The 25,653-nt window shown below is 39.7% G+C and overlaps 1 protein-coding gene and 1 pseudogene across 14 annotated transcripts in view; one reads left to right on the top strand and one right to left on the bottom strand.

The window, feature by feature from the left end:
• Positions 1-25,653, top strand: part of Reps2 (RALBP1 associated Eps domain containing 2) — a 274,896-nt gene that overhangs the window by 199,276 nt on the left and 49,967 nt on the right. For all 14 annotated transcript variants that reach the window (XM_075956744.1, XM_075956743.1, XM_075956736.1 and 11 more), the window contains one exon: positions 12,300-12,361. In XM_075956744.1, the coding sequence (XP_075812859.1) occupies positions 12,300-12,361 (62 nt within the window). The remainder of the gene's footprint in view (positions 1-12,299; positions 12,362-25,653) is intronic.
• On the bottom strand, positions 5,936-7,437 carry LOC142840784 (splicing factor U2AF 65 kDa subunit pseudogene; annotated as a pseudogene).

The following is a 25,653-nucleotide window of genomic DNA, read 5'->3' as shown; positions in this document are numbered from 1 at the left end:
CATACTCAGGTTCTAGGGAAATTGGCCCAGAATCACAATTTGTAGTGGTTTAAGAAAGAAAATCCATAATTCATTGCATTTCCCATCAAGTCCAATCTGAGACAAACTGGCATTCCTCTATCCTGTGAACCTCTGGGCCAAGTGTGATCAAGTGCATCCAGTGCAAATGGATCAAACAAACTTATTTAGGGGAGTCAAAAACACGTGACTTGTTATCTCCTATAAACAACATTTCAGGAACTGTCTGTCCTTGTGCAAGAGGCTTTCAGATCAGAGGCATTTTTGTTTTGTGGATTTCTACGACATAGTAGTTAAAACTTAAAATGTAATTTTTGCTCTCACAGTACCTTATGTCACAATGTTTTCTGCAGATACTTAGTAATGCTTAATCACCTAGTTATATTTAAGAATGAGAGATATGCGGACTTAGAATATATGAATGAATGAATGAATGAATGAGACTTGCCAAATGTGGATATAATGGTAGAGGGATCTGGCAAAGTTGTATTTTTGGTAGTTTTTTTCTGTCAGTATCTTTTGATCTATTTTTTTGGCTGATGAGATTCCTTGGAAAACATTCTTTTAATCTTTGGATATCATTCTCAGGGAATAGAAAGGAAGAGGTCTGAAAGGTTTTAACATCTAGAGCATATACAGAATTTTCTTAACCAACTGCCCTCTCAAGCTTATGCAGTAACCTATCCATCATTTTTTGAATTTATCAGTTTCAGATTTAAAAAGCAGTTAGACAACTATCTTCTCCTTTGTATTAATGAGCTAAGAGTGAGATTAGTTGCATGTATTCAAACTGATATCTGTACTAAAAACGTGTATGTTTGGATCAGACAGCAGAAGCTAGGAATTAATATCACTTCTACCTCAGGTTGGTAATACTCTCAGGTACATGGCAGAAACAAAAGAGAGATGAGGGACCCACTATATAGCCAAACCTCAAGTATTACCACAGGCAAAGTTCTGAAGAATACAAGTTTAGTCTCGAAGGTTACTAGACACATTAGGAATTGAAACACGGTGAGAACCAGAAGAAGCAACAGCTAGTACTAAATACAAATGACTCAGAGAACAGAATTGCTAAGTATATTTATTTTAGTGTGATAAAAGCAACAGTCAGGTGCCATGGCACATTCATGGAGTTCCAGCACTTCGGAGACTGAGGCATGAAAAAGGAAAAGTTTGAGACTGCCTTGCTACAAAGTGTGTTCAAGGCCATCTTGGACTATATAGAAGGATTGTGTCTCAAAAAAAATCAAAATAAATAAAAAACCAAGAAGATAACTAAATGAAGTACTTTGTGTCTACAATTCAGGGACTAGATTCACAGAGTAATAAGTATAGCTGAAGAGACAATTGCTTAATTGGAAAACAAATCTCAGAAAAGTATCCTAACATCGCAGTTAGACAAATCTCTTGAAGAAATAAGAAAAAAAAAAGGAAGACAATAGTCAAACACTGATGATTGTCCAAAGTCAATTCAGGATACCACATAGTTCAGAAGTTTCATAAAAGCTCAGGAATGTAAGAAAAGAACAAGATATAGTGTTATATGTATAGATACAGGGAAGTTTGATATTTTATAGTATCAAAAAGAGAGTTCTTAAAACAATCAGAGAGAAAACTAATAACTAATGAAGAACAATGATTTGACTGACAGCTGACTTTTCAACAATAATAATGAAAGTCAAAAGACAATTGTAGTGATGAGACAAGCAGGATTGCTTTTCGTCCTGCCCAGCTCCTGCATGGTTAGCTTTACACCCGGAAATGATAACACACAAACCTGTATCCTTTTAAACACTGCCTGGCCCATTAGTTCTAGCCTCTTATTGGCTAACTCTCACATCTTGATTAACCCATTTCTAATAATCTGTGTAGCACCATGAGGTGGTGGCTTACTAGGAAGGATCTTAACCTGCGTCCATCTTAAAGAGGAGAGCATCTGCCTCACTGCCTTCTTCCTCCTAGCATTCTGTCCTGTCTTCCTCACTTACCTATGTTCTGACCTATCAGATCAAGCAGTTTTCTTTATTAATTAACCAATGAAACAATAGATTTACAGATGACCTTCCTCCATCATTTCCCCTTTTTCTGTTTAAACAAAAAGGAAGGCTTTCATTTTAACATAGTAAAATTACATATAACAAAACAGTTATCAAGCAAGAATTACAATCACAATATTTAGATCTATTTTATCTTTTTCCATAACAAAGGAAAACTATAACTATCTATCTATTCTTCAACTCCATCAAAGACTCCAGAAGAATACAATATTACCTAAGCAAACAAGAAATAAGCAACTTCCAAACTCTAGAAATGACAGAGACATATCGCTGCCTAGACAGTCACCCAAAGTTCTTCTGTACCTTTGGGGCATCCATCTTCAGCCTTCAGGCCCATAGTATCCTGCAGACATTTCCATGAAGCAGGAAAATTTACAGACAGTTCAGTCATTATCTGCTGTGTCCTGAAGAATGTCTCACAGACTCATTCTTGAGTCAGGAACCCCAAAAGACCATCTCACCTTTAGGCAAGTTCAGCAGTCCTCTCTCTGTGGGTTCTTTGTGTCCAGTTTATGCAACAGTCCAGGCAAGAGCAGTTTCTTGCCCAAATGGCTATCAAACTCCATAAGGAGCCTCTTCGATGCCCATCTTCCTCTTGAAGTAGTTTGGTGCTGCCAGGAGCAGACGTGTCTCATTGTCATGAAAAACCCTAAGTTATTAAAACATTTAAAATGCCATATTCTGTAGTCTTTGAAAGATATGAAGAATGTCTATCTGAAATATATCTATGCACATCTAGAAAATCTAACATGACTACAAGATTGACTATTATTGATGATTATCCATTAACAACCTATATTTCCTAATTATACATTACATTTTTAAATGAACTACACAATCACAATACCTTAATCAAGATCAGAAATACACGTACATATAACAAAATTGACCTTAAACGTCTATCAATAAGACAAAATTTATACCAATGCAAATTATTCATATCTATATCATATCCCCCTTTAAATGTAACAAAACAGTTAAAAACAATATGTGGGAATTTGGGCGCAGTTATTTCTCTCCAAACTGCTTCATGCGGAATGGGGGCACTGTTATTCAAGTCTTTCATGGTGTAACCTGTGTGCTAGATTCATCTCAGTCAGCAGTTGAGTGAAGTAATTTTTTGAAGGTGTTCACAGCAACCTTTCAGGAGGGCGTGGTCTGTCATACCATATTGGGATAGAAGCAATCCACAGGGTCTCATCCTCTGTGAAAACAAAAGAAGAACTTTTCCAAAGCATCATAGCCTTAGATCCAAATTCTGAAGTCAAGGTATTTTCAAAATATCTATCTTGGATTAGTTCAGCAGCATTTATAAACAAATATCTTTTAGCAGCTGTTGCTCCTTCCTCAGCATTCAAACAATTCAAAGAGAGCATAAAAGCATACAGTATCAAGATTCTCTGTGTATTTTCCATCTTTTTGCGGCTTTATTTTAACCTCTATTTTGTTTATTTTTATTTTTTGAGACAGGTTCTCTGTATATTTTTGTTGTAGAATAACTCTGTAGACCAGGCTGTCCTTGGACTCACAGAGATCTGTCTGTCTCTGCCTCCCAGGCATTGGGATTAAAGGCGTGTGCTACCACACTTTGAAGTCACAGAGGTCAATCTACCTCTGCCCCTTGAAGTTCAATTTACCTCTACCTGCCAAGTGTTGGGATTAAAGGTGTGTACCACCTTTTTTTCTTATTTTTTTTTTTACTTTAAGAACTTTAACCTTTAGCCTGCATATATTTTAACACTGTAAAACACTTAGAGGTTTTTTTCCTTTGAATCTCTCTTTAATGTATATCTCTCTTTTTCTGACCACATGAGCCTTTAAATTACTGAGCAGTATGGGTAGGATTAAAGCCATGGCTTTGCTGGCTAGATCCAGCCCATTCCTTATCTTTCTGCGATTCTAGCCTTGTGGCTGAGGTACTGGCCAGAGCTATTTTTATTGCCACAACTTTGTGGCATTTCAGGGTCCTTGCCAGCAAGCAAGCTGCAGCATTCTGCTCACAGACCACACTCAGTCAGACTGAGTGCATGAAAGAGTCAGAGTTTGCCCTGGCAGTATAGGCCAGAATGCCAGCATTTTAAAACAGCACAACTTTTTTCCTGCTATGGTTGAAAACAAACAAGCATGCAGTCAGCTTTTATCAACACCATTTAAGTGTTTCGTGGCAGGACCTCTTAAAAGAGATGCAGGGTTTTGCAGTTAAAGCTGAGTCAGGAAGCCTCCCTTAGATGAGAGTGCCTGCTTGCCTCTAGCAAGCAGAGCATACCCGAGAAATTGCTATTACCAAGAAAACATGCTTTACTCTATTCTTTCTCAAGCTTTCTCAGGCTTTCTGTGGATTCAGTTATCCACGTCTGGGTGCCATAAAAAGATAAAATAGATATAAATATTGTAACTGTAATCCTTGATTTATAACTGTTTTGTTATATGTAATTTTACTATGTTGAAGTGAAAGCCTTTCTTTTTTGTTTAAACAGAAAAAGGGGAAATGATGTAGGTGGGTCTTCTATCTAACTGTTACTTTCATTGGTTAATAAAGAGACTGCCTTGCCCTTTTAATAGGGAAGAAAATTAGGTAGGTGGAGTAGACAGAACAGAATGCTGGGAAGAAGGCAATGAGGCAGACGCCTCAGGAAGTTGCCATGATTCTCTAATCCGAAAAGAATGTATGCTAGAATCTTTCCCGGTAAGCCACCACCTTGTAGTGCTACACAGATTATTAGAAATGGGTTAAGCAAGATATGAGGGTTAGCCAAGAAGAGGCTAGATATAATGGGCCAGGCAGTGTTTAAATGAATACAGTTTGTGTGTTGTTATTTCGGTTGTAAAGCTTGCTGGGTGGGAGCCAGGTGGGACGAAAAGCAGGCCTGCCCACAGCTCCTTCTACAGGCAGTGAAATTATATACTCAATATGTTATGGGAAAATAGTAAGTTAATAACCCAATTTTCTTTTAATAGATTTTCAATAATTTGGAAAACTTAGGATTCAGTCAAGATAGAAGTTAGCATCATAAAAGAAATTGGAAAAGGTATTAAGAAGTTTTTAAACACTTAATGATAAGCACATACAAAACAGGAAATTTTAGTAAAGAAGTAGTTAAAATAAACTTATAATCCTATCTTACATTATAAAAAGAGAAAAGCTATAAACCAATAGTTGAAGAAACCAATTTAAAGTAGAGCAAGACAAGACCAAAGCATGTAAATGGAAGATTAATGAACTATAAAAGCACACAATATAGAGGATTGTTGTATTAATCAGGATTCTCTACGTAACAAAATTTGTAGAATGAATCTATCTCTATATATATAGAAAGGAGATGTATCAGAATGTTTTTTTTAAATACAAAAAAATGTTTAATGAGCAAATTCTTAATTAGCAAATATGAAACTGCCACAGAGAGGAGGAGCGGGACAGAGATAACGGGTTGGGGGTCAGGAAAAGGCTAAAGAATCAACTACTTAAGAAACCAGGGTGGAGAACTGCAAGGACCAAAAGCCAGAGGACGGGAGCTATGGTCCTGCAAAGGGAGAGGGCAGGGCACTGAGGGTCAGACAACAAAATTCAAAATAGTTTGGCCATAAAATATAAACACACTATGTTCTACCATGGGGAAAGGGCCGAGGAAAAGGGTGTAAGGGATAAGAAGAGGCTGTTTGGAACGGGGCTGTGGGGGTCCTATCTGCTCTGCTGTGTGCACAGTCCCCATCCCAGCCTCTTCCCTCTGTGTCTGTGTGGGTGCCTGTGTCTATGTGGGCCTGTGTGCACTTGCCCAGTCCCCTTTCTGCCCTAGTCCCCCACCCCCCACCCCCCATAATTTCTGCCATTCCAGTCTTTGCCGGCTATCATTCCTCTGCCCATCATCTTCAGAGGGGAGAAAGGAGGGGGGGACAGGTGGGGGTAAAGTCCCCAGCCAGCCCTGCCCCCACCCTCCCCCAGCCACCTCTACCAGAAGTCCTGGCGGTGGTAAGTGTCAGGGTCACAGTATTTTGTGACCACCACTCTGTTGGCGAACTTGCAGCCAGTTAGGCCCTGCATGGCTTTCTGGCAGTCAAACACAGAGGTGAACTCCACAAAGATCTTTCCACAGCCAGGCACCTCAACGCCATCCACGGGCTGGGGAATCTCAATGGACTTGACCAGCCCATACTTGCTGCACTCGTCTCGCTCATCCTCTACAATCTCCTTGTACTCCTCATCATCCAACAGCTCTTCAGGCAGCACCATGTTCATGAGGCACAGGACCTCAGTCGGGGGATTGCCCATCTGCACCTGAGAGCTCATCAGGCCGGGCACTTGAAGGGTTACAGGTGTCTGATCGATGGTACTCAGTGTGGCATTCTTAGCTCCCACACTAGCCCTCTGGACAAGCAGCTTCTTGTCCCCTAGCTGCATCCCATGCAGCCCCGCAATGGCCTGATCTGTGACATTGATGTCCACATACTCACAGAAGGCATAGCCCTTGGAGAGCCCTGTGTCACTATCCTTGACCAAGTTGAAGGCCTTCAGAGGCCCAAAGGATGTCAGCAATTCTTTCACCTGGTCATCATTCAGGTAGTTGGGCAAGTCCCCGATGAACAGTTTGTGCACAGAGTCTGGAATTACAGTGGATACAACGCCAGGCACATAAACAGAGGGGTTCTCTGACATGCCAGGCAGTGGCTGATAGTCATGAGGCCTTTGAATCTTCAATGACTGGCCCTGGAAGATGATGCCATCAAAGGCCATGGCCTGGGTCGTTTCATCCACTGAGAAGAACTCCAAAAAGGCAAAATTCTTGTCTTGATTGATCTGCACAGCCAAGACTGAGTTGCCAGGGGCCTGAGTCAATCCCCCCAAGCGCATCTGGGCGTTGAAGAAGTCCATCATAGCTTCCTCAGTGATGCCAAATGGGATGTTGCCCACATAAAGGCGTCTGGCCTGTCTGGTCATCTGGCTCCCAACAACAGGCATGGGCGTTGGGGTCACAGCCAGACCATCAGGAGTCATAATGGGGAGAAGGGCAGTGGCTGGAATCTGACGCGCAGCTTGCATGGCCTTGTACTGCATTGGGGTGATGTGCTCAAAGCCAGGTGGTGGCACGTCCCAGTATTTATGCACCTTCTTCTTCTTCTCATGGCGAATCAATCCACCGCTCTCCTCTTTAGCGCCTCTGGTCAAAGGTTTGCTTCGCCTTCGTCTGTCTCAGGAGGCACTGCGCTGGTCTTGGTTACACCAATCTTTGCTCTGGCTCCTGCGCTTCCGGTCCCGGCTTCTAGAGCGGCTGTGGCAATGCTTCCAATGGTGGTTCTTCTTGTCCCGTTCTTGTTTATTCTCGTCGAGCTGCCGCTCGAACTTGTCGAAGTCGAAGTCTGACATGTTTACACAGCTGCGTAGGACCCTGTGCAGCTCTTGCCTCAACTTGCCTCCTGCCCGCTCCGGCTACTTCCACCGTATCAGAATGTTTTATGGGCTAATCTAACAATGTCTGCCTAAGAGCAGAAAATCCAAGAATCCAGCAGTTTCTCAGTCTATAAGGCTGGATGTCTCAGCTGGTCTTTAGTGAACACTGGAATCCTGAAGAAGTAAGCTCTAATATCTGTGAAGGAATGGACTTTCTAGCAAGGTGAGAACAAGCAGGCAAAGAACAAAAGCTTCCTTCTGCCATGTCCTTATATAGGCTTCCAGCAGAAGGTGTGGCCTAGATTAAAAGTGTCTTCCCACCTCAAAAGATCTGGATTAAAGGTGTATCTTTTCCCAGCTCAAATGACCTGGATTAAAGGCATGTTTTCCTACCTTAAAGATTGGATTAGAAGTGGATCTTCCAGCTAGTTGTGGTGGTCAACACCTTCAATCCCAGCATCTGGGAGGCAGAGGCAGGCAACCTAGCCTGACTAGACTAGATCAGTCTACAGAGTGCGTTCTAGGACAGCCAGGGCTGTTACAAAGAGAAACCCTGTCTCGAAAAACAAACAACCAAAACACAAACAAAACAAAACAAAAATCCTATAACAACAACATCAAAAAGAAGTAGATTTTTCTTCTTCAAATTAAGCAAAAATCCCTTACAGTTGTGCCCTCCGTTTTTGGATTTTAGTTGATACTAGATGTAATGAAGTTAACAACCAAGAATAGACATTGAAATTGTAAAGTTAAAAGTTGGTGCTTTGAAAAGGGTGACATAACACATGGCAGATAGCAGATGAGATTAATGAAGGAGAACTATGGCAATGACACAAACAATATTAGAAATGGGAAAAGATAGTTACATGTACAGAGATTAAGATGATCATAGCATGATCAATTATCATGTCAATTAAATTAGAAAATTTAAGCATGATGTACGAACATCCAGGAAAACCATTTTCCAAAGTGGCTTAAAAATTAGAAAGCCTAAATAGTCCTATAGCAAATAAATGGAACCATAAATTATAAATATAACTATAAATCTTACGGCCAGATGTCTCTACTAGAAAGTTTTAATTTGATATTTAAGAAACAATTTCTTACTCTATACAGCCTGTTCTAAGCATAATCAATGGTCATATGAGAAAGGAAAATCATGACTGTCATGCATTTGAGACAGGGACTTGCTGTATAACCTAGGTTGGCTTCCAACTTAAGGTACTACTGTGTTAGCCTTCCCAGGGCTGGGATCACAGGTATGAGGCAGCACTGTCTAGCTCCCATTATCACCATTTAATTTCTGCCTTGGGGTTGGAGAGGTAGCTCAGTGGTTAAGGGTAACAGTTGTTATGCCAGAGGACCTGGGTTCAATCCCTAAATCTTAAATGGTGGCTCACAAGAGTCTGTAACTCCAGTTCCAGGGCATTGACACCCTCTTCTGGCTTCCACAGGTATTGTTTTCCTGTAGTTTACAGACATATATGTAGGAAAACAGCGATGCACATAAAATAAAAATAAATAAATATTTAAATTATTGATTCAGATTTATAGTATGTATGTTAGGTAAATATGTGTGACTAGAAAAAATAATAAAGGTACTGAAAAGAGAAGACAAATCTGTTGATTTTATGATACAGCATATTTGGTTTCCCTTAATCTTAGTATTTCCCAAGGAACATAACTAATCTCTCTCTTAAAAGATTCAGAATGAAGAGTGCACCCAGCCCTGTGCTACTGTCTTGCTGCTTGAAGTTTAGTTGTGAAAAACTGCAATATGGCTTGGTGTGTGTGTGTCTGTGTGTGTGTGTGTGTGTGTCTGTGTGTCTGTGTGTGTGTGTGTGTGTATGTGTGTGAGATTGAATGATTGATTGAGACAAGGTCTCTACAACTATCCCAGGCTGGCTTCAGACTGTGGCATACTTCTTGCCTCAATTCCTGTGTGTTGGGATTGTAGGTATGTATCTATGTTCATTTTAGGATTCCATTTTAAATGATCTTAATGTTTTACAACTTAAAATTGTTTCTTCATATTTGGGGCAATTTCCCCAGTGAAACAAATAAATAAAATTTAATAATTATTTATAAAATAGCAAAATTGGACCTGGATATGGATTTATATTACTTCTGTAGCAGCTCTCAAGATAGTGAATGGGGTCAGTCATAGGGCCCCCTCCTTTTTTGTTTCCTGTCTCTCAGAGGTCACCATCTTCATTGGTTAATTTTCTCGTGTTTCAAAACTTCTGATATGTTTTGTCCCAGTATCACTGGAGTTGTTGTTTCATATGTTTTTCTATGTTTGGTTGCTTCAGCTAGGTGAGGACATGTGGTCTTTATTACTCCGTTTTGACTGGAAGTTGACTCAGTTTATTTAAGTGGTTTATCATTTCTTGAGCAGTCCTTTATTTGATAACTGCACTGTTTATTCTAGTGCAGTTGTTTGGCTTTTTCTGTAGAAAGGTGCACAACTGTTGCTTGTCTATTTGTTTTGTTTTAAAAGTAACTGGCAGCTGGGCAGTGGTGGCACACGCCTTTAATCCCAGCACTCGGGGGGCAGAGGCAGGCGGATCTCTGTGAGTTCAAGGCAAGCCTGGTCTACAAGAGCTAGTTCCAGGACAGGCTCCAAAGCTATAGAGAAACCTGATCTCAAAAAATAAAAAAAAAGTAACTGGGTAGTACTTTAAAGACCTAGCCTGTGAGGACCTGTTTATTAGGGGCTCTGAGATTGGGCTATCCTTATGGCTATGAATATTGTCTACTGCATATGCTATTACTGATGCCTTTACAGCCTGTGAGTTATGACCCACTAATGTATTTTACAAATCATAATGAAAAGTGGACACACTTGGTTGTAATATATCCATGAACTAGTCAAGAATAAACATTTCTGTGATATTATTCTGAGTTACATCTGTGGAAATCACCAAGCTCCATCTTTATGCGTGTCTCATGCAGAAAGGCCAAATTAGTATAAAATTACAGGAATATCCATGCTCTTGCTATATACTATTACTTGTTGTTTTAAAAAATATAATACTTTCATTAATTCTATGAGAATTTCATTTGGTGTGTTTTAGTCATGATTATTTCCACTCCTCCCTGACCTATCACCCACATTCTCACTCCCCCAACTTCATGTACCCCCTTTTAATAACCCGCTGAGTTTAATCTGTGCTTCCAAATACTTCTGGGCATAGGGACATCCACTGGAACATAGTGGACTTACTAACAGCCACATATTAATGAAAACTGACTCTCTGTCCTCCAGAAGCCGTCTGCTGTCAGTTAGTCTTCATGTGCTCCTTCTTCCTCCATGTTGGGATGTTGACTGGCTTGGCCTTGGCCAACTCCTTTGCAGGCAACCATGTCTTCTGTGGATTCACAAGTGCAGCAGCCCTGTCGAGGCTAGAAGATATTGTTTTGCTTCTGGTCTCCTCAACTTCTGGCTCTGTCTTTTCTGCCCTCTCTTCAATGATGGTCCTTGGGCCTTTGGGGGCTACTTGCTTTTAAGGCACAGAATATCATCTAATATTAGCATGGTTGTCAAAGACTTCTGAATAAACTATTTACAGTTACATAGATACAGTGTTTTCAGAATAGTTGGTAAAGAAGGTAGTTTAACTTGCCAGTGTATGGTTCTAAATTTATTTCTTGTATGTGATCATGAATTTTATTTAGAATTCCATAGCAGCCATTTATTTGCATTGTTAAGTTAGAATTCAGATGATCTTGGCTTTCCAGATATTCTTTGTTTCTTGTAAAATCAAAGAAAACATTAGACTTCAACTTTCTTTCAAAAGATTCTTTAAATGTAGTCAGATTATTTTAGAAACATATTTAGTTAACCTTGATAGTAATGATCAGAGAGAGAAAAAGAGAGATCTTTGAAATAAATAAAGTCAGCCCATCGTTTTTGATTTCTTCTACTGCTGGACACCCCATTTCTTCCCAGGTAGCAGAGCTGCCAATTCCAGGCCCTCTTCCTTTTCTGCAACCTATGCACTAAACTAATGAGCAGTAATGGCTGAAAGCTAGTGAGAAATATGAGAAGCCAAAAAAAGATTCTTTGTGGCCTGGTTTATTTGAAACTGGTTTATTTAAAACTGAGTAATTAACATCAGAATAAGGACTTGCCCACATTTTCCATGCTAAATCCAGTCTTTGGTTTTTTTTAAAAAATGTTTTCCTTACTATTTTATCCTGTCTTAATTACTACCAGTTATGCAAATACTTGAATTTTGAGTAAAATGAAAAGGGGATTGTAAACAGCATGGACTCTTTTTATTGGAATATATTCATTGCGTGTTAATCTATTTCTTTCAAGTATATCATGTGCTTTGACCATGTTCTCCCTTCCTCCTCTCCTGTTAGTTCTCCATTTCACCCCTTCTGATGGGTCTTCTTTTCCTTTAGTTTGTTTTTCATGTCCATGACTTTATGTATCTATGTACTATCTAGGATCCATAAATGGGAAAAAAATCACAAAGAGAAATGGTATTTGTCTTTCTGAGTCTGACTTATTTCACTTAATAGGATGATTTTTAGTTGCATCCATTTTCCAGCACATAACATACTTTCATTCTACTTTATTACTAAGAATTGTATATATTGTGTATATATGCCATAGTTTCTTTATCTATCTATCTGTTGATGGATACCTCAGTTTATAACATTAATTTTGCTATTGTAGATAGTATATATTTGGAAAAAAATCAAGTCTTCAAAGGGATTTAATAAATGTAAATATGTTAAGTGCCGTCATTGTTGTTAGTTGAATACATCTTTTTTGTCTTTTTAGGGGAAGGTGGTTCTTAACACTGTATTTTTCTTTTTTTCAGCTACTAACTCAGGATTGTTACCCCCACCACCGGCACTTCCTCCAAGACCTTGTCAAACACAAGTAGGTCACATATTTGATTTCTGCAAACTGTTGTCTTACCACTATGCTGCTTTGCAAGGATTAATCACTACATTGGAGTCGTCAGATAATTTCTGGATTAAGAAAATAGAGAGAAGCTGATTTCTCTGAATTCTGGCAGCTTCACAGGTTCCTGTGGAAGTGGAGTTTCTTTAGTATGCTACCAGCCATACTTTCAGTTCTGGTTATTGACAGTTGTGTGAAGTTTTTCTACACATAGAGAAGTATAAGGAGTGTGTCTGTAATTGGAGTTAGCATACTCCATTTGGAGTATAATTAGTCTGTATAGGACATGCAGCCTGGGCAACCATATATTCAACAGCAGTTTAGGAGCTATGTTAATTCCACATATTCTAAAAGTAACCCTTACCATGGGGTTAGTGCTGTAGTTTGGGTCTATGGTACTTTCTTAAGGATGTTCTTTCCACTCAGATTTAATAAATTGAAACAGCTGGAGAGGGACAGTGTGTTTTACCTGTAAATTAATTGTGCCACTTTTCCTGTGCTACCATGGCCTTCAACATCAAGAATTGTAGAAGGAGCTGTAGGCAGGCCTGCTTTTCGTCCCACCCAGCTCCCAGAAATGATAACACAGAAACTGTATTCTTTTAAACACTGCCTGGCCCATTATATCTAGCCTCTTAATGGCTAATTCTCACATCTTGATTAACCCATCTCTAATAATCTGTGTAGCACCATGAAGTGGTGTCTTACTGGGAAAGATTCAGCATGTCTGACCTGGCAGCTGGCTCCATCGCGTCTGACCTCACTGCCTTCTACCTAGCATTCTGTTCTGTCTACTCCACCCACCTAATTTTCTGACCTATCAGATCAAGCAGTTTCTTTATTAATTAACCAATGAAAGTAACAGATAGACATATGACCTTCCCACATCATTTCCCCCTTTTCTGTTTAAACAAAAAGGAAAGGCTTTCACTTTAACATAGTAAAATTACATATAACAAAACAGTTATCAAACAAGAATTACAGTTACAATATTTATATCTACTTTATCTTTTATCATAACAATGAAAAACTATAACTATCTACCTATTATTTAACTCCATCAAAGACTCCAGAAGGATACAATATTACCTAAGCAAACAAGAAATAAGCAACTTCCAAACTCTAGAAATGACAGAGACATATCGCTGCCTGGACAGTACCCAAAGTTCCTCTGTACCGTTGGGGCATCCATCTTCAGCCTTCAGGCCCATAGTATCCAGCAGACATTTTCCATGAAGCAGGAAATTTCAAGGAAAGTTCAGTCACTATATGCTGTGTCCTGAAGAATGTCTCACAGATTCTTTCATGAGTCAGGAACCTCAAAAGACCGTCTCACCTTTAGGCAAGTTCAGCAGTCCTCTCTCTGTGGGTTCTTTGTGTCCAGTTTATGCAACAGTCCAGGCAAGAGCAGTTTCTTGCCCAAATGGCTATCAAACTCCATAAGGAGCCTCTTCGATGCCCATCTTCCTCTTGAAGTAGATTGGTGCTACCAGGAGCAGACGTGTCTCATTGTCATGAAAAACCCTAACTTATTAAAACATTTTAAATGCCATATTTTGTAGTCTTTGAAAGATATGAAGAATGTCTATCTAAAATATATCTATGCACATCTAGAAAATCTAACATGACTACAAGATTGACTATTATTGATGATTATCCATTAAGAACTTATACATTACATTTTTAAATGAACTAGACAATCACAACACCTTAGACAAGGTCAGAAATACATATACATATACATATAAATTGACCTTAAAATCCATACCAATGCAAATTATTCATATCTATATCATATCCCCTTTTAAATGTAAAAGAACAGTTAAAAACAATATTTGGGAATATGGGCACAGTTATTTCTCTCCAAACTGCTTCATGCTGAATGGGGGCGCTGTTATTCAGGTCTTTCATGGTGTAACCTGTATGCTAGATTCATCTCAGTCAGCAGTTGAGTGAAGTAATTTTTGAGGGTGTTCACAGCAACCTTTCAGGAGGGGTGTGGTCTATCATACCATATTGGGATAGAAGCAATCCACAGGGTCTCATCCTCTGTGAAAACAAAAGAAGAACTTTTCCAAAGCATCATAACCTCAGATCCAAATTCTGAAGTCAAGGTATTTTCAAAATATCTATCTTGGATTAGTTCAGCAGCATTTATAAACAAATATCTTTTAGCAGCTGTTGCTCCTTCCTCAGCATTCAAACAATTCAAAGAGAGCATAAAAGCATACAGTATCAAGATTCTCTGTGTTTTTTCCATCTTTGTGTGGCTTTATTTTGACCTCTATTTCATTTATTTTTACTTTGAGACAGGTTCTCTCTATATCTTTGTCCTGGAATAACTCTGTAGACCAGGCTGTCCTTGAACTCACAGAGATCTGTCTGTCTCTGCCTCCCAGGCATTGGGATTAAAGACGTGTGCTACCACATCTTGAAGTCACAGAGGTCAATCTACCTCTGCCACTTGAAGTCTCAGAGGTCAATTTACCTCTGCCTCCCAAGTGTTGGGATTAAAGGTGTGTACTACCACATCCAACTACTCTCTTTCTTTTTTTTTTGTTTTTTACTTTAAGAACTTTAACTTTTAGCCTGCATATATTTTTAACACACTGTAAACCACGTAGACCTTTTCTTCAAATTTGAATCTTTTACTGTATATGTCTCTTTTGTGACCACGTAAGTCTTTAATTTACCAAGCAATATCAGTAGGACTAAAGCCGTGGCTTTGGCGGCTGGATCCAGCCCATTCCTTAGCTTTCCATCCTCATGGCAGAGATACTGGCTGTAGCCATGTTTATTGCCACAATTCTGTGGCGTTTCAAGGTCCCTGCCAGCAAGCAAGCTGCAGCATTCTGCTCACAGACCACATTCAGTCAGACTGCATGCCTGAAAGAGTCAGAGTTTGCCCTGGCAGTATAGACCAGAATGCCAGCATTTTAAAACAGCACAACTTTTTTCCTGCTATGGCTGAAAACAAACAAGCATGCAGTAAGCTTTTATCAACACCGTTTAAGTGTTTCGTGGCAGGACCTCTTAAAAGAGATGCAGGGTTTTGCAGTTAAAGCTGAGTCAGGAAGCCTCCCTTAGATGAGAGTGCCTGCTTGCCTCTAGCAAGCAGAGCAGACCCGAAAAATTGCTGCTACCAAGAAAACATGCTTTACTCTATTCTTTCTCAAGCTTTCTCGGGCTTTCTGTGGATTCAGTTATCCATGTCTGGGCGCCATTTGTAGAAGGAGCTGCAGGCAGGCCTGCTTTTCGTCCCACCCAGCTCCCACACGGCTAGCTTAGCCCCATAAATAATAACACAGAAACTGTATTCTTTTAAACACTGCCTGGCCCATTATATCTAGCCTCTTAATGGCTAATTCTCACATCTTGATTAACCCATTTTTAATAATCTGTGTAGCACCATGAAGTGGTGTCTTACCGGGAAAGATTCAGAATGTCTGATCTGGCAGCTGGCTCTGACCTCACTTCCTTCTACCCAGCATTCTGTTCTGTCTACTCCACCCACCTAATTTTCTGACCTATCAGGCCAAGCAGTTTCTTTATTAATAACCAATGAAAGTAACAGATAGACAGATGACCTTCCCACATCAAAGAATTGAAAATGAGAATGGGCAACATATCCATGGAGTAATATACATAGGTGCTGTAGATCACTCGTTATTACTACCAAGGAAAATTCTGCTTTAAAGAGCCCTTCTAGCTGTTGGGGGAAAATATTGGGAATTTACTTTACAGAGAGTCACAGTTTTTATTTTGCTGCTCCACATGGATCATAGTATACCTTTCCACATGGCAAGTCTCAGGATCAGTCTTGGAAACCAGTTGTAACAGTTGCTTGTCCTTTCTTCAGACAGTTGCATGTTTCTTTAGCAGCCACTCAATCAAGAGATGCAAATACCATGAGGTATTGGCTTCTTGCTTCATTCTGAAGGGTTATAGGGAGCCCAGTTCTTCCTGATCCGCATATAAACAAAAATGTGGATTCTTAAAACTTTAAGAGAAATTTATCTGTTAAGAAGTGCTATTGGGTTCCTGCTGGTTGTTTAACGTCAAACCCAAATATTCTACCCCAAATATTTCTACCCCAAATATTTCCTTTGTTATACTTTGTGCTTATTCAAAATTATTAGTTGTGTTAATTGATCATCTGCATCAGATTAGACTTTGCACTAATCACCTTAATGCATAATATAATCCCTCCAAACCCTAATGAAATAAATACTAATATTATTTTTTTATTGACATGGAAGTTAGAGCATGCCAGGTTTAAGCAAGTTACCAGGGGGCCAGAGCTGGTAAATAATAGAGCCTCTCCCAAACTGAAGTATTTACACCATCACTCTCTCAATCCTGGAGTCTAATTATATCTACATCAAGACAAACAGTAGATCTGTTGTGCTCATTTGTAATTGAGACTTTCTGCACACCGTCCTGCAGAAGGCATAAAGAAGTTGAGAATCCCACTTTGCACTGACAGCAAACCTGGATTTGGTCATAATAGCATTAGCAGGCTCTTTGGGATGCTTATCTGGAAAGCACTGCTACTACCAGCTGTCCTTATCTGAGCTGGTTGCCTGGAGTGTCTAGACTGCTTGGGACTTAATGATGGAGGATTTGACAGGGAGACTGGAGATTCTCAAGTCAACATTAGTGAATTAATCTGCTTTCCTGTCTACCAGATTTCCAAGAAAAACATAAGCGCTGAGCCCAGCATTCAGTCCCAACTTTCAGATTTAGACTACAGGATCAGGTGTGTAAGGAATGTAGGCAGAAAATCCCCAGACTGCTTCCCTCCTCTCGTTTAAATAGGTGGGACACATCTATTTAATATATAAAGTCCTGGGCAATAAACATGTGGTTGTATTTAGTTTTGTGCCATGCCAAACTAGGAACAACTAAATAGCCACATGCATGTGACATCAGAGTGTTTCCAAAACTATTTGGGATGAAACAGTCTGGTAGATATTAATAGGGCTCTGTGGTAAGATGAATTTGCAAGCCTCTTTGCCTAACCCCCACTAGGAGATTGACAGTGCACACAAACCCACTAAACACTTTGAAGTCCTATAGCAAAACACAAAACAGAAGTCAGTTTTGTTGAAGCTGACAGTTTCCTAGCTTGTCAAACCATCTTTTTATTTCTAAAACACTTAGTACTTTTCCAAGGGCTTAGTGGTTAGGAAACACTAGAACACCCACCTTAAAGTCCGGCTCTGAATGTTCCCAAATTGCTCTCATCTGCTACCTCATTTCTGTATTATATGATTCAAGTTACAGTCTATATGTTACAATAATAGTCTCCCTTGAAGAACTGAAAGTAAAAACTAATTGCACATGCATTGGCTTGGACTTTCAAATTGTCCAGGTTTTCAGTTTGTTTCATTCCCTTCTTCACTTCTTTGCTCCTTCTTGTTCACTCTCTCATGAGATCATTTTCTTTGCCTCATGGCAGGTTTTATTGTAGAAAACTGAGATGTTTCTGAATTCTTCTTTTGTTCTGTTAAATGGTTTTGAATTTTTTTGCTGTATATGAGCCATCAACCTGACTTTGGAAATATACCTGTGATTATGAAAATATATCCATAAAGACTCTAGTGAGGTTTATATTTCAGTAGCACCACCAGACATCCAGAAGAGAAACCAAAAAGGTATAATTAAAACGATTCCATTTATTAGTAGCTCTAAATGAGACTTAATGGCTCAGAGGTTAAAGATGCTGACTATTCTTCCAGAGGTCCTGAGTTCAAGTCCCAGCAACCACATGGTGGCTCACAACCATCTACAATGAGATATGGTGCCCTTTTCTGGCCTGCAGTCATACATGGGGGCAGCACATTGTATTGTATATATAATAAATAAAATCTTAAAAAATTTTCTACATTTTTGGGTTTAAAAGTTTCATGTTATATAATATAAATAAGTAAGACATAAATTGTAATAAATAAAATGTATTATTTTCTACAAAGGGATACTGTCTTTCAAAGCATGTAACCAGTGAATAGTGACATGCTTCAATGTTCTCATGTTTTACAGAAAACAAAAGTATGTCTAGGGTGAGCACTTGGTTAGCATATACAAAGATTCCATCCTTAGCACTGCAAAACAAAAATCAAAACGAAAAAGCTTAATGTACTTTTATCGTTTGAGAGAGATGAGGCAGAGCTTTTTTTTTTTTACTATAAAAGTACCATTTATCTGGCTCCTCTTACATTAAGTACCACAGTGATATATATGAACATCTGGATTAGGTTATGCATATGGGGCACAAGAGTTGGGAAAGGGAGGAAATTCAAAGAAACACACTTTATCTTTGGTAAGATTGAGGAGTACTAAGTGAAGAAAACATCAGGTGCTTTGGTTCCTCATTTTCCAGAAACCAGGGTATGATTCAGTCCAGAGGAAGTGCTTTTTTTCTATTTAAGTGACTTATTCATAGTCCAGGCAACCAAAAGGCAATTTGAGCAAACTGATAGAGCAATATATACTTTTTAAAATTCAATTTTCATTGTGATACAGAAGTAACAATAACAAGCATACACATTCCAAACTTAGACAATAAATACAGAAAGCTCATGTCTGTTATACAGACACAGGCAGTCTTCTGTGCACTGCACAAAGTTTAATATTTTAATATCGGAATATATTATAACAAAAGGTCTCAAAATTTTGTTTCACTATTTTTAAATTTATAAAGAAAAAATGTGAAAACTTAAAATTAGCAACATTCTGTACTGCCCACGTTAAACAATTTTTCTTGTTATTTCATCACAGATATTTGAAAGTTGTCAATGAGATAATACTTTGTTCTTGCTTTTAATGTTTCTGTTTTTTAATGCTGTGGGATGTTACCAAGGGCTTGCATGGGCTAAACAAGTGCTCTACATCTAAGCTCTAACCCCAGCCCCATATTATTCTCCTAGAAATATAACTAGCATTGCTAAAGATGGGTTCACTTAGCAAAATCACAGTAGTAGGCTCTCCCCCTACTGTGCCCAGAGAGAACTCTCTGCTTGGGGACTACTAATCACACAGCTCTGTAAACACCTAGATTGCTCCTCACTGCCCCCATGTAATACCCACTTGAGCTCTCTTCCCTGGTATCTGTCTTCCTGAATCATGGTTCCTTGAATGTCCCAGGACCTCCCACACAGCTGTTTCTTTGCATCAGGCTTTTCCTCTACAGTAGGGCACTATTATCCTTCAGCTATCTTAAAAAGAAAGGTTCTCTTGTTTCTTTAAAGGTTCTTTCACTGGTCACTCTGCTTACTTAGTCTTCTTAGTCTGAAGGCACAAGACATTGAGATGGAAGTTCTTGCCTCCTGCCTTCCTTTCCAGTACTATTTTAGTAATCAAAATCCTACCATGAAGAGCACTTGGTGTGAGAAGCAGGAAAATGAGTGTTCTAAATAGGACAGTTCTTGGGTACATTCATCTAGAGGAAGCCCCAACTCATTAACTATAATACTGATAGAAAACTTGAAAGATAATATTTTTACATACATACCAAATTTTCCTTATTAAATACAGTCACGTAAAAGCCATGGCTCTATCACAATTTCCAGAAGAAATCTGGCATAAGATCAATACTACTGAAGGGTCTTAGCTATTTAAGCATTAGATAATCACTAAGGTTAAAAAATGATAACCCCTTAGCAGAGTATTGACCTATAGGGTAAATGTAAACTCTGCGGATAGACATTTCCTTAATTCATATGTGAGCTAATAAATTTAACTCTTATTTAACATTGCTCTAGCTGGGTGGTGGTGGTGCACGCCTTTAATCCCAGCTCTCGGGAGGCAGAGGCAGGCGGATCTCTGTGAGTTCGAGGCCAGAACTATATCTATATAAATATGTATATAGATAAATATATATACATATTTGTGCATATGAGTGCAGGTGCCCACAGAGGTGTGAACAGGGTGTGGTATCTTCTAGAGCTGGATTTACAGGAGGTTGTGAGCTGTAATGTGTGTGTTGGGGCCTGAACTTGAGTCCTCTGCAAGAATAGTACATACGTTTTACCACTGAGCCATCACTCCAGCCCACCTATAAAATCCAGTTTCTAAAAACCAGTTAGCACATTCCAAACCTGCTATTTCAGAATCAGTAGCTTCTTTGAAGGTACAATGACCATTAAGTATGATTAAGATTTGAATACAGATATTTGATTGGTCAGAAAGTGACATAAATGTCCAGCCTGTTTAGCTACAATTACCAAAGACAAAGCTATCATTTATAGTGTCACAGTATGCTGCACTCAACAGCACTGGCTGACTGTAATGAGTGGAGTCCTGAGATAATCTCAAAGTCTAGGCATCCTTGGCCTGTCTTCTGTTGCCTTTTCTTCTCAGAGATTAGTGGGTATGGGGCATGGTGTCACACCAGCAGCAAATGTAATCTTAAAAGTCCTAAGGGTTCATTTCCACAAATAGCAAATAGTAAGACATGGAGATAGACATTACCTTTAAGGCATTTGGGACATTTCCTGCCAGTGCAGCTACCTCTGTGGAGAGTTGGTCCAGGATGGCTTTTGTGCACTGCAACTTGTGCACCCACACATCCATGGGGGCACGTCAGAGATTTCAGATGTCCTTGAATACCGCCCACAGAGAGCTTGGGGCTGGCAGGCTGAAAGCACGAATCCACTTTGTCTTGGGTTTTCTAGAGTCCTTCTCAGCCTCACCACCAGCCATTTCAAATTCTCCTGAAGCTGGAGCAAGAGAGAAAGGGCGAGTCTGACACACGGCAAGATGCCACCGCCTACTCCTTCCTTGCACCACTATTCAAACTGACACATTTGTTGGTTTTCAAAAGTACGTTCCTCTTCTTCATTTTTTAGTCCTCAACATATAAATTTAATATGTATCAAGAGGTGTCTTGTATTCAGCAATTCAAAAGGAAGCTTTTCATGCCTGTCACTGGGTTTTTTTCTTTTTTGTTAGATGGTTTATGGCTTCTTGGGGGAGCATTGTCATCCCAAGTGGCATAACTTCATCTAAATTGCACACACACACACACACACACACACACACACACACACACACCAGTGTGAGTACATATATTTACAAATAAAACAGGTATTTTAAATTATATTTTTAAAAAACAATCTTTTTTCATTTTACATACCAATCACAATTCTCACTCCCCTTCTCCTGCTCCTTCCATCTTCCCCTCTTCCCCCATCCACTCCTCAGAGAGGGTAAGGCTTCCCATGAGGAGTCAACAAAGTCTAGCACATCACTTTGAGGCAGGACCAAGGCGCTCCCTACTATTTCTAGGCTGAGCAAGGTATCCTTCCAAAGAGAATGAACTCCAAAAAAACAAGCAATAGGGATAAATCCTGGTTCCACTGCTGTTGCTGGGTCCTAACATCTTTCTTGGGGCATCAGCTAACACAGACACCAAGAGTTAGGTGGAAGGCTTACGGAAGGGTCATTTATTTAACAATAGGGAAAAATGTATATACTACCTTCCCAGCACCCAGGTGTTCTGATCTGTTGACAATTGATATCTTATGCTCCTGTCTCATTGGCTAGGTATGATCAGGGCCTCTGATAGGGCCTGTTGCTAGGCACTCAGGAAGTACTGCTTGGTTGCTCCTTATTGGTTAGGCATAGGCAGAACCTTTGACAGCTCCAGGCAGACTCCAGGTTGACTCCTTTTGATCTGATAGAACTTAACTTCCTATACACTCCCAGTGGCCCCACAGCCTGCCCCAGCCATACAACTGTCACCCACATTCAGAGGGACTAGTTTGGTCCTATGCTGCTTCCCCTGCTCTCAGTTCAGAGTCAGTGAGAACCCTTAGCTCAGGTCAGCTGTTTCAGTGGGTATTCCCATCATGGTCTTGACCCCTTTGCTCATATTATTGGTCCTCCCTTTCTTCAACTGACATCTGGAAGCTCAGCCCAATGCTTACCTGTGTATCTTTGCATCTGCTTCCATCAGTTGCTGGATGAAGATTCTATGTTGACAATTAAGGTAGTCATCAATCTGACTGCAGGGGAAGGTCATTTCAGGCACCCTCTTCACAGTTTCTTAGGGTCTTAGCTGGGGTCATTCTTGTGGATTCTTGGGAATTTCCCTAGTGCCAGGTTTCCATCTTACACCAGTCAGAATGGCTAAGATAAAAATCACCAATTATAGTTGTGCTGGAGAGGATGCAGAGTAAGGGGAACATGCCTCCACTGCTGAGAAACAAGGTAAGGCAAGGGCCTTAACTAGGTAGAGATGATGGAAAACAATACATAGGAGAGGAAAGGAAGAGTGGGAATGTAAACTTGTAAAGCTACTTTGGAAATCAGTATGGCGGTTTCTCAAAAAACTGGGAATGAACCTACCTCAAGATGCCACAATACCATTCTTGAGCATATACTCAAAGGATACACAATCATACCACAAGGACATTTGCTCAACTGTGTTCGTAGCAGCATTATTTATAATAGCCAGAACCTAGGTGCCCCTCACCTGAAGAATGGATAATGAAGTTGAGGTATATTTACACAATGGAGTACTACTCAGCAGTAAAGAAAATAATGATATCTTGAAATTTGCATGCAAATGGATGCACTAGAAAAAATTCTGAGTGAGTTAACCCAGATCCAGAAGAACAAACATGGTATGTACTTGCTTATAAGTGGATACTAACTGTAAAGCATAGCTAACCAGCCTATAGTCCATGACCCCAGAGAACCCTAAGAGAAACATATATGGATACCCCTGGGAAGGGGAAATAGACAAGATCTCCTGAGAAAATTGGGAATGTGGGGGTGGGGGAGAAGGGAGGGTGAAAGGGGAGGAGGAGGTGAGAAGGGGAGATGGGGAGAACTTGAGGGAATGGATGGTCGAGATGAGGGAAGGACAGAGACAGAGAGCAAGGAAAGAGATACCTTGATTGAGGGAGCCATTATGGGGCTAGTAAAACAGTTTATTTTTTTCAGTAAACATGAACTAATTTGATTCCCTAAGGCTTTAAAAAGCATCTTTAGTGTTATCTGTCCTCCTTTCCTCTCCGTATGTATTGTATTTCATCATCTCTACCCAGTTAAGGCCCTCACCTTACCTTTTTCTCAGTTTTCCCTTATTAGCACTTACTATTCCCTCTGTAGAGCTCCTTCTCCCCCACCCCATTGCCCCCATTTACTTTCTTGTATTCACAGTTACTCCAGCTTATATACACACATCTAAAGATTTGGAACTAGGATCTACAAAAAAAGAGGGAATGTGCAGTGTTTGGCTTTCGGTCTGGATTATTAAATGAAGTATAGTATTTTATAGGCTTTCAAAGCAATATAGGCTATTGCTGTTATCCGTGGTTGCATCCCAGAAATTGAAGGCAAAAACCTATTACTGAAGACACCATTTACTTTGTATACGGAAGAATTGAACTGGGTCTGATCTGGAAGCCTCCTCCCTACGGAATAGCTTTCATAGTATTAGAAACTGCCAAAGAAGAAGAGGGATCAGTAGTCCTACCCAGCTGTAATGCCTATAGAGAACAACAAAGACCAGAATGACAAGATAATCCTGAATGATGCAATCAATAGTGGCATTGTTTGCTAGAGGTAACCAACAGCTGTCAAATTGGACTTAAGACATTCTCAGTGGAAGGGAATTCATGCCTGATACTGTAAACATAGCCTACTATTGGGGTGTGGTTGGTGAGGTCACAAAACCTAGAGAACTTACTAATGCCTCTTTTCTAAACCAGTGTAATTTCTAACTACATTATAAATACTTTCCCCTTCATCCATAGATAAGTATAGTTCTTACCTCTCATCAAAAAAACTTTTCTTAAGAAACATCAGATGGTGACCATTATGGAAAGCCACAGCTTGATGTGGGATTCCCCTCTGTAAGCTGTGAGTGCCACTGGTTAATAAAGAAGCTGATTTGGGCCTATTGTATCACAGAGTAGGGCAAGATGGGAGTTCCAGGCAGATAGAGGAGGAGAGAGTAGGTGGAGTCAATGAGATGCCATGTAACTGCTGGAGGAAACAGATGTTGGAACCTTGCCGGTAGGCTACGACCACATGGTGATGCACAGATTAATAGAGATGGGTTGACTTAAGCTGTAAGAGTTAGCTACAAATATGTACAAGCTAATAGGCCGAGCAGTGATTTAATTAATAGTTTCTGTGTGACTATTTCAGGTCTGGGTGGCCGGGAAAAGAACAAGCAGTCTCCACCCACAAAAGCTGGTTAAATGCAGAGAATGACTGACTGTGTGATACCCGGTCCTAATTGATACATCTATGGTACAACTTTCCACAATTAAGGCTGGGGGAACATTGAGGAAGAGAGAGAAGGATGATTTTAAGAGCCAGAGGACTAGGATATCTGCTGCATGTTAGTGTTTTAATGTATATCAGGGAAGCTGAACCCTTGAAATCTCAGCAATATTTTTGTCTAAATAAGGCCTGAGAAATGACAGCGTCAGTCGACATGCCATCATAGGTGAAGGAAATCTCATATGTCCCTATCCCTAGATGAAAAGCTACAGGCAATTGATTGATGGTTGCTGAGAGAGAGATTCAGTCTTCTCCATGGATGATCCCTATGACAGGTTGTCCAGTTCCAAGTGGTTAGTCCTAAACACATGTACATATGAGTAATTCTAAGGGGACTTAGCAGGCTGTTTTTAAGTTTCTAAGTGTGTGTGTGTGTGTGCATACATAATAATTAAAGAATAAGAGACCATAAATTTGGCAAGTAAGGGGCATGGAAGGAGTTAGACGGAGGAGAAGGAGGGAGAATATTACATATGAAACTTTCAAAAAATTTTAAAAAGATATCTTTTATTTATGAGAAATAAATTATTCTGAAGCAAATTTACAAAATTTGTCACCTAGGATGCTACTTTTCATTTTCTTCCCAAGTGTGAAAGTTTTGTGCTACAATGTAGGCTAGCAGTGTGTTAATGCGCATTTAAGGGATTAGGGAAAGAAGATATAAACCAGACATTTATCTTTATCTAGAATGATGCTGTACAACACAGTCAAATGGGCTTATGTGAAAGGGTCCCTCCTTCTGTGGGCTATTCTTAGCTCTCTTGCTATGTAACTCTGCGACCTTGGAGGGACTGTGCAAATTATGCCCTTGGACCTAATTCTTCTGCAAAATGAGAGGATTCAATGGGGGTGGATCCTAGTATGAAGGCCTTGGAGTCTGTGTTTCTTTAAGAAATGTAGATGAGAAGTCATGAAGCACAGTTGAGGGATAGGATGGCTGAAGCCAGTTTACCTTGCTTTCATCTGCT

Source organism: Microtus pennsylvanicus, chromosome X (assembly GCF_037038515.1).
Source record: "Microtus pennsylvanicus isolate mMicPen1 chromosome X, mMicPen1.hap1, whole genome shotgun sequence".
Taxonomy (NCBI): domain Eukaryota; kingdom Metazoa; phylum Chordata; class Mammalia; order Rodentia; family Cricetidae; genus Microtus; species Microtus pennsylvanicus.
This window is presented reverse-complemented; position numbering and strand designations above follow the sequence as displayed.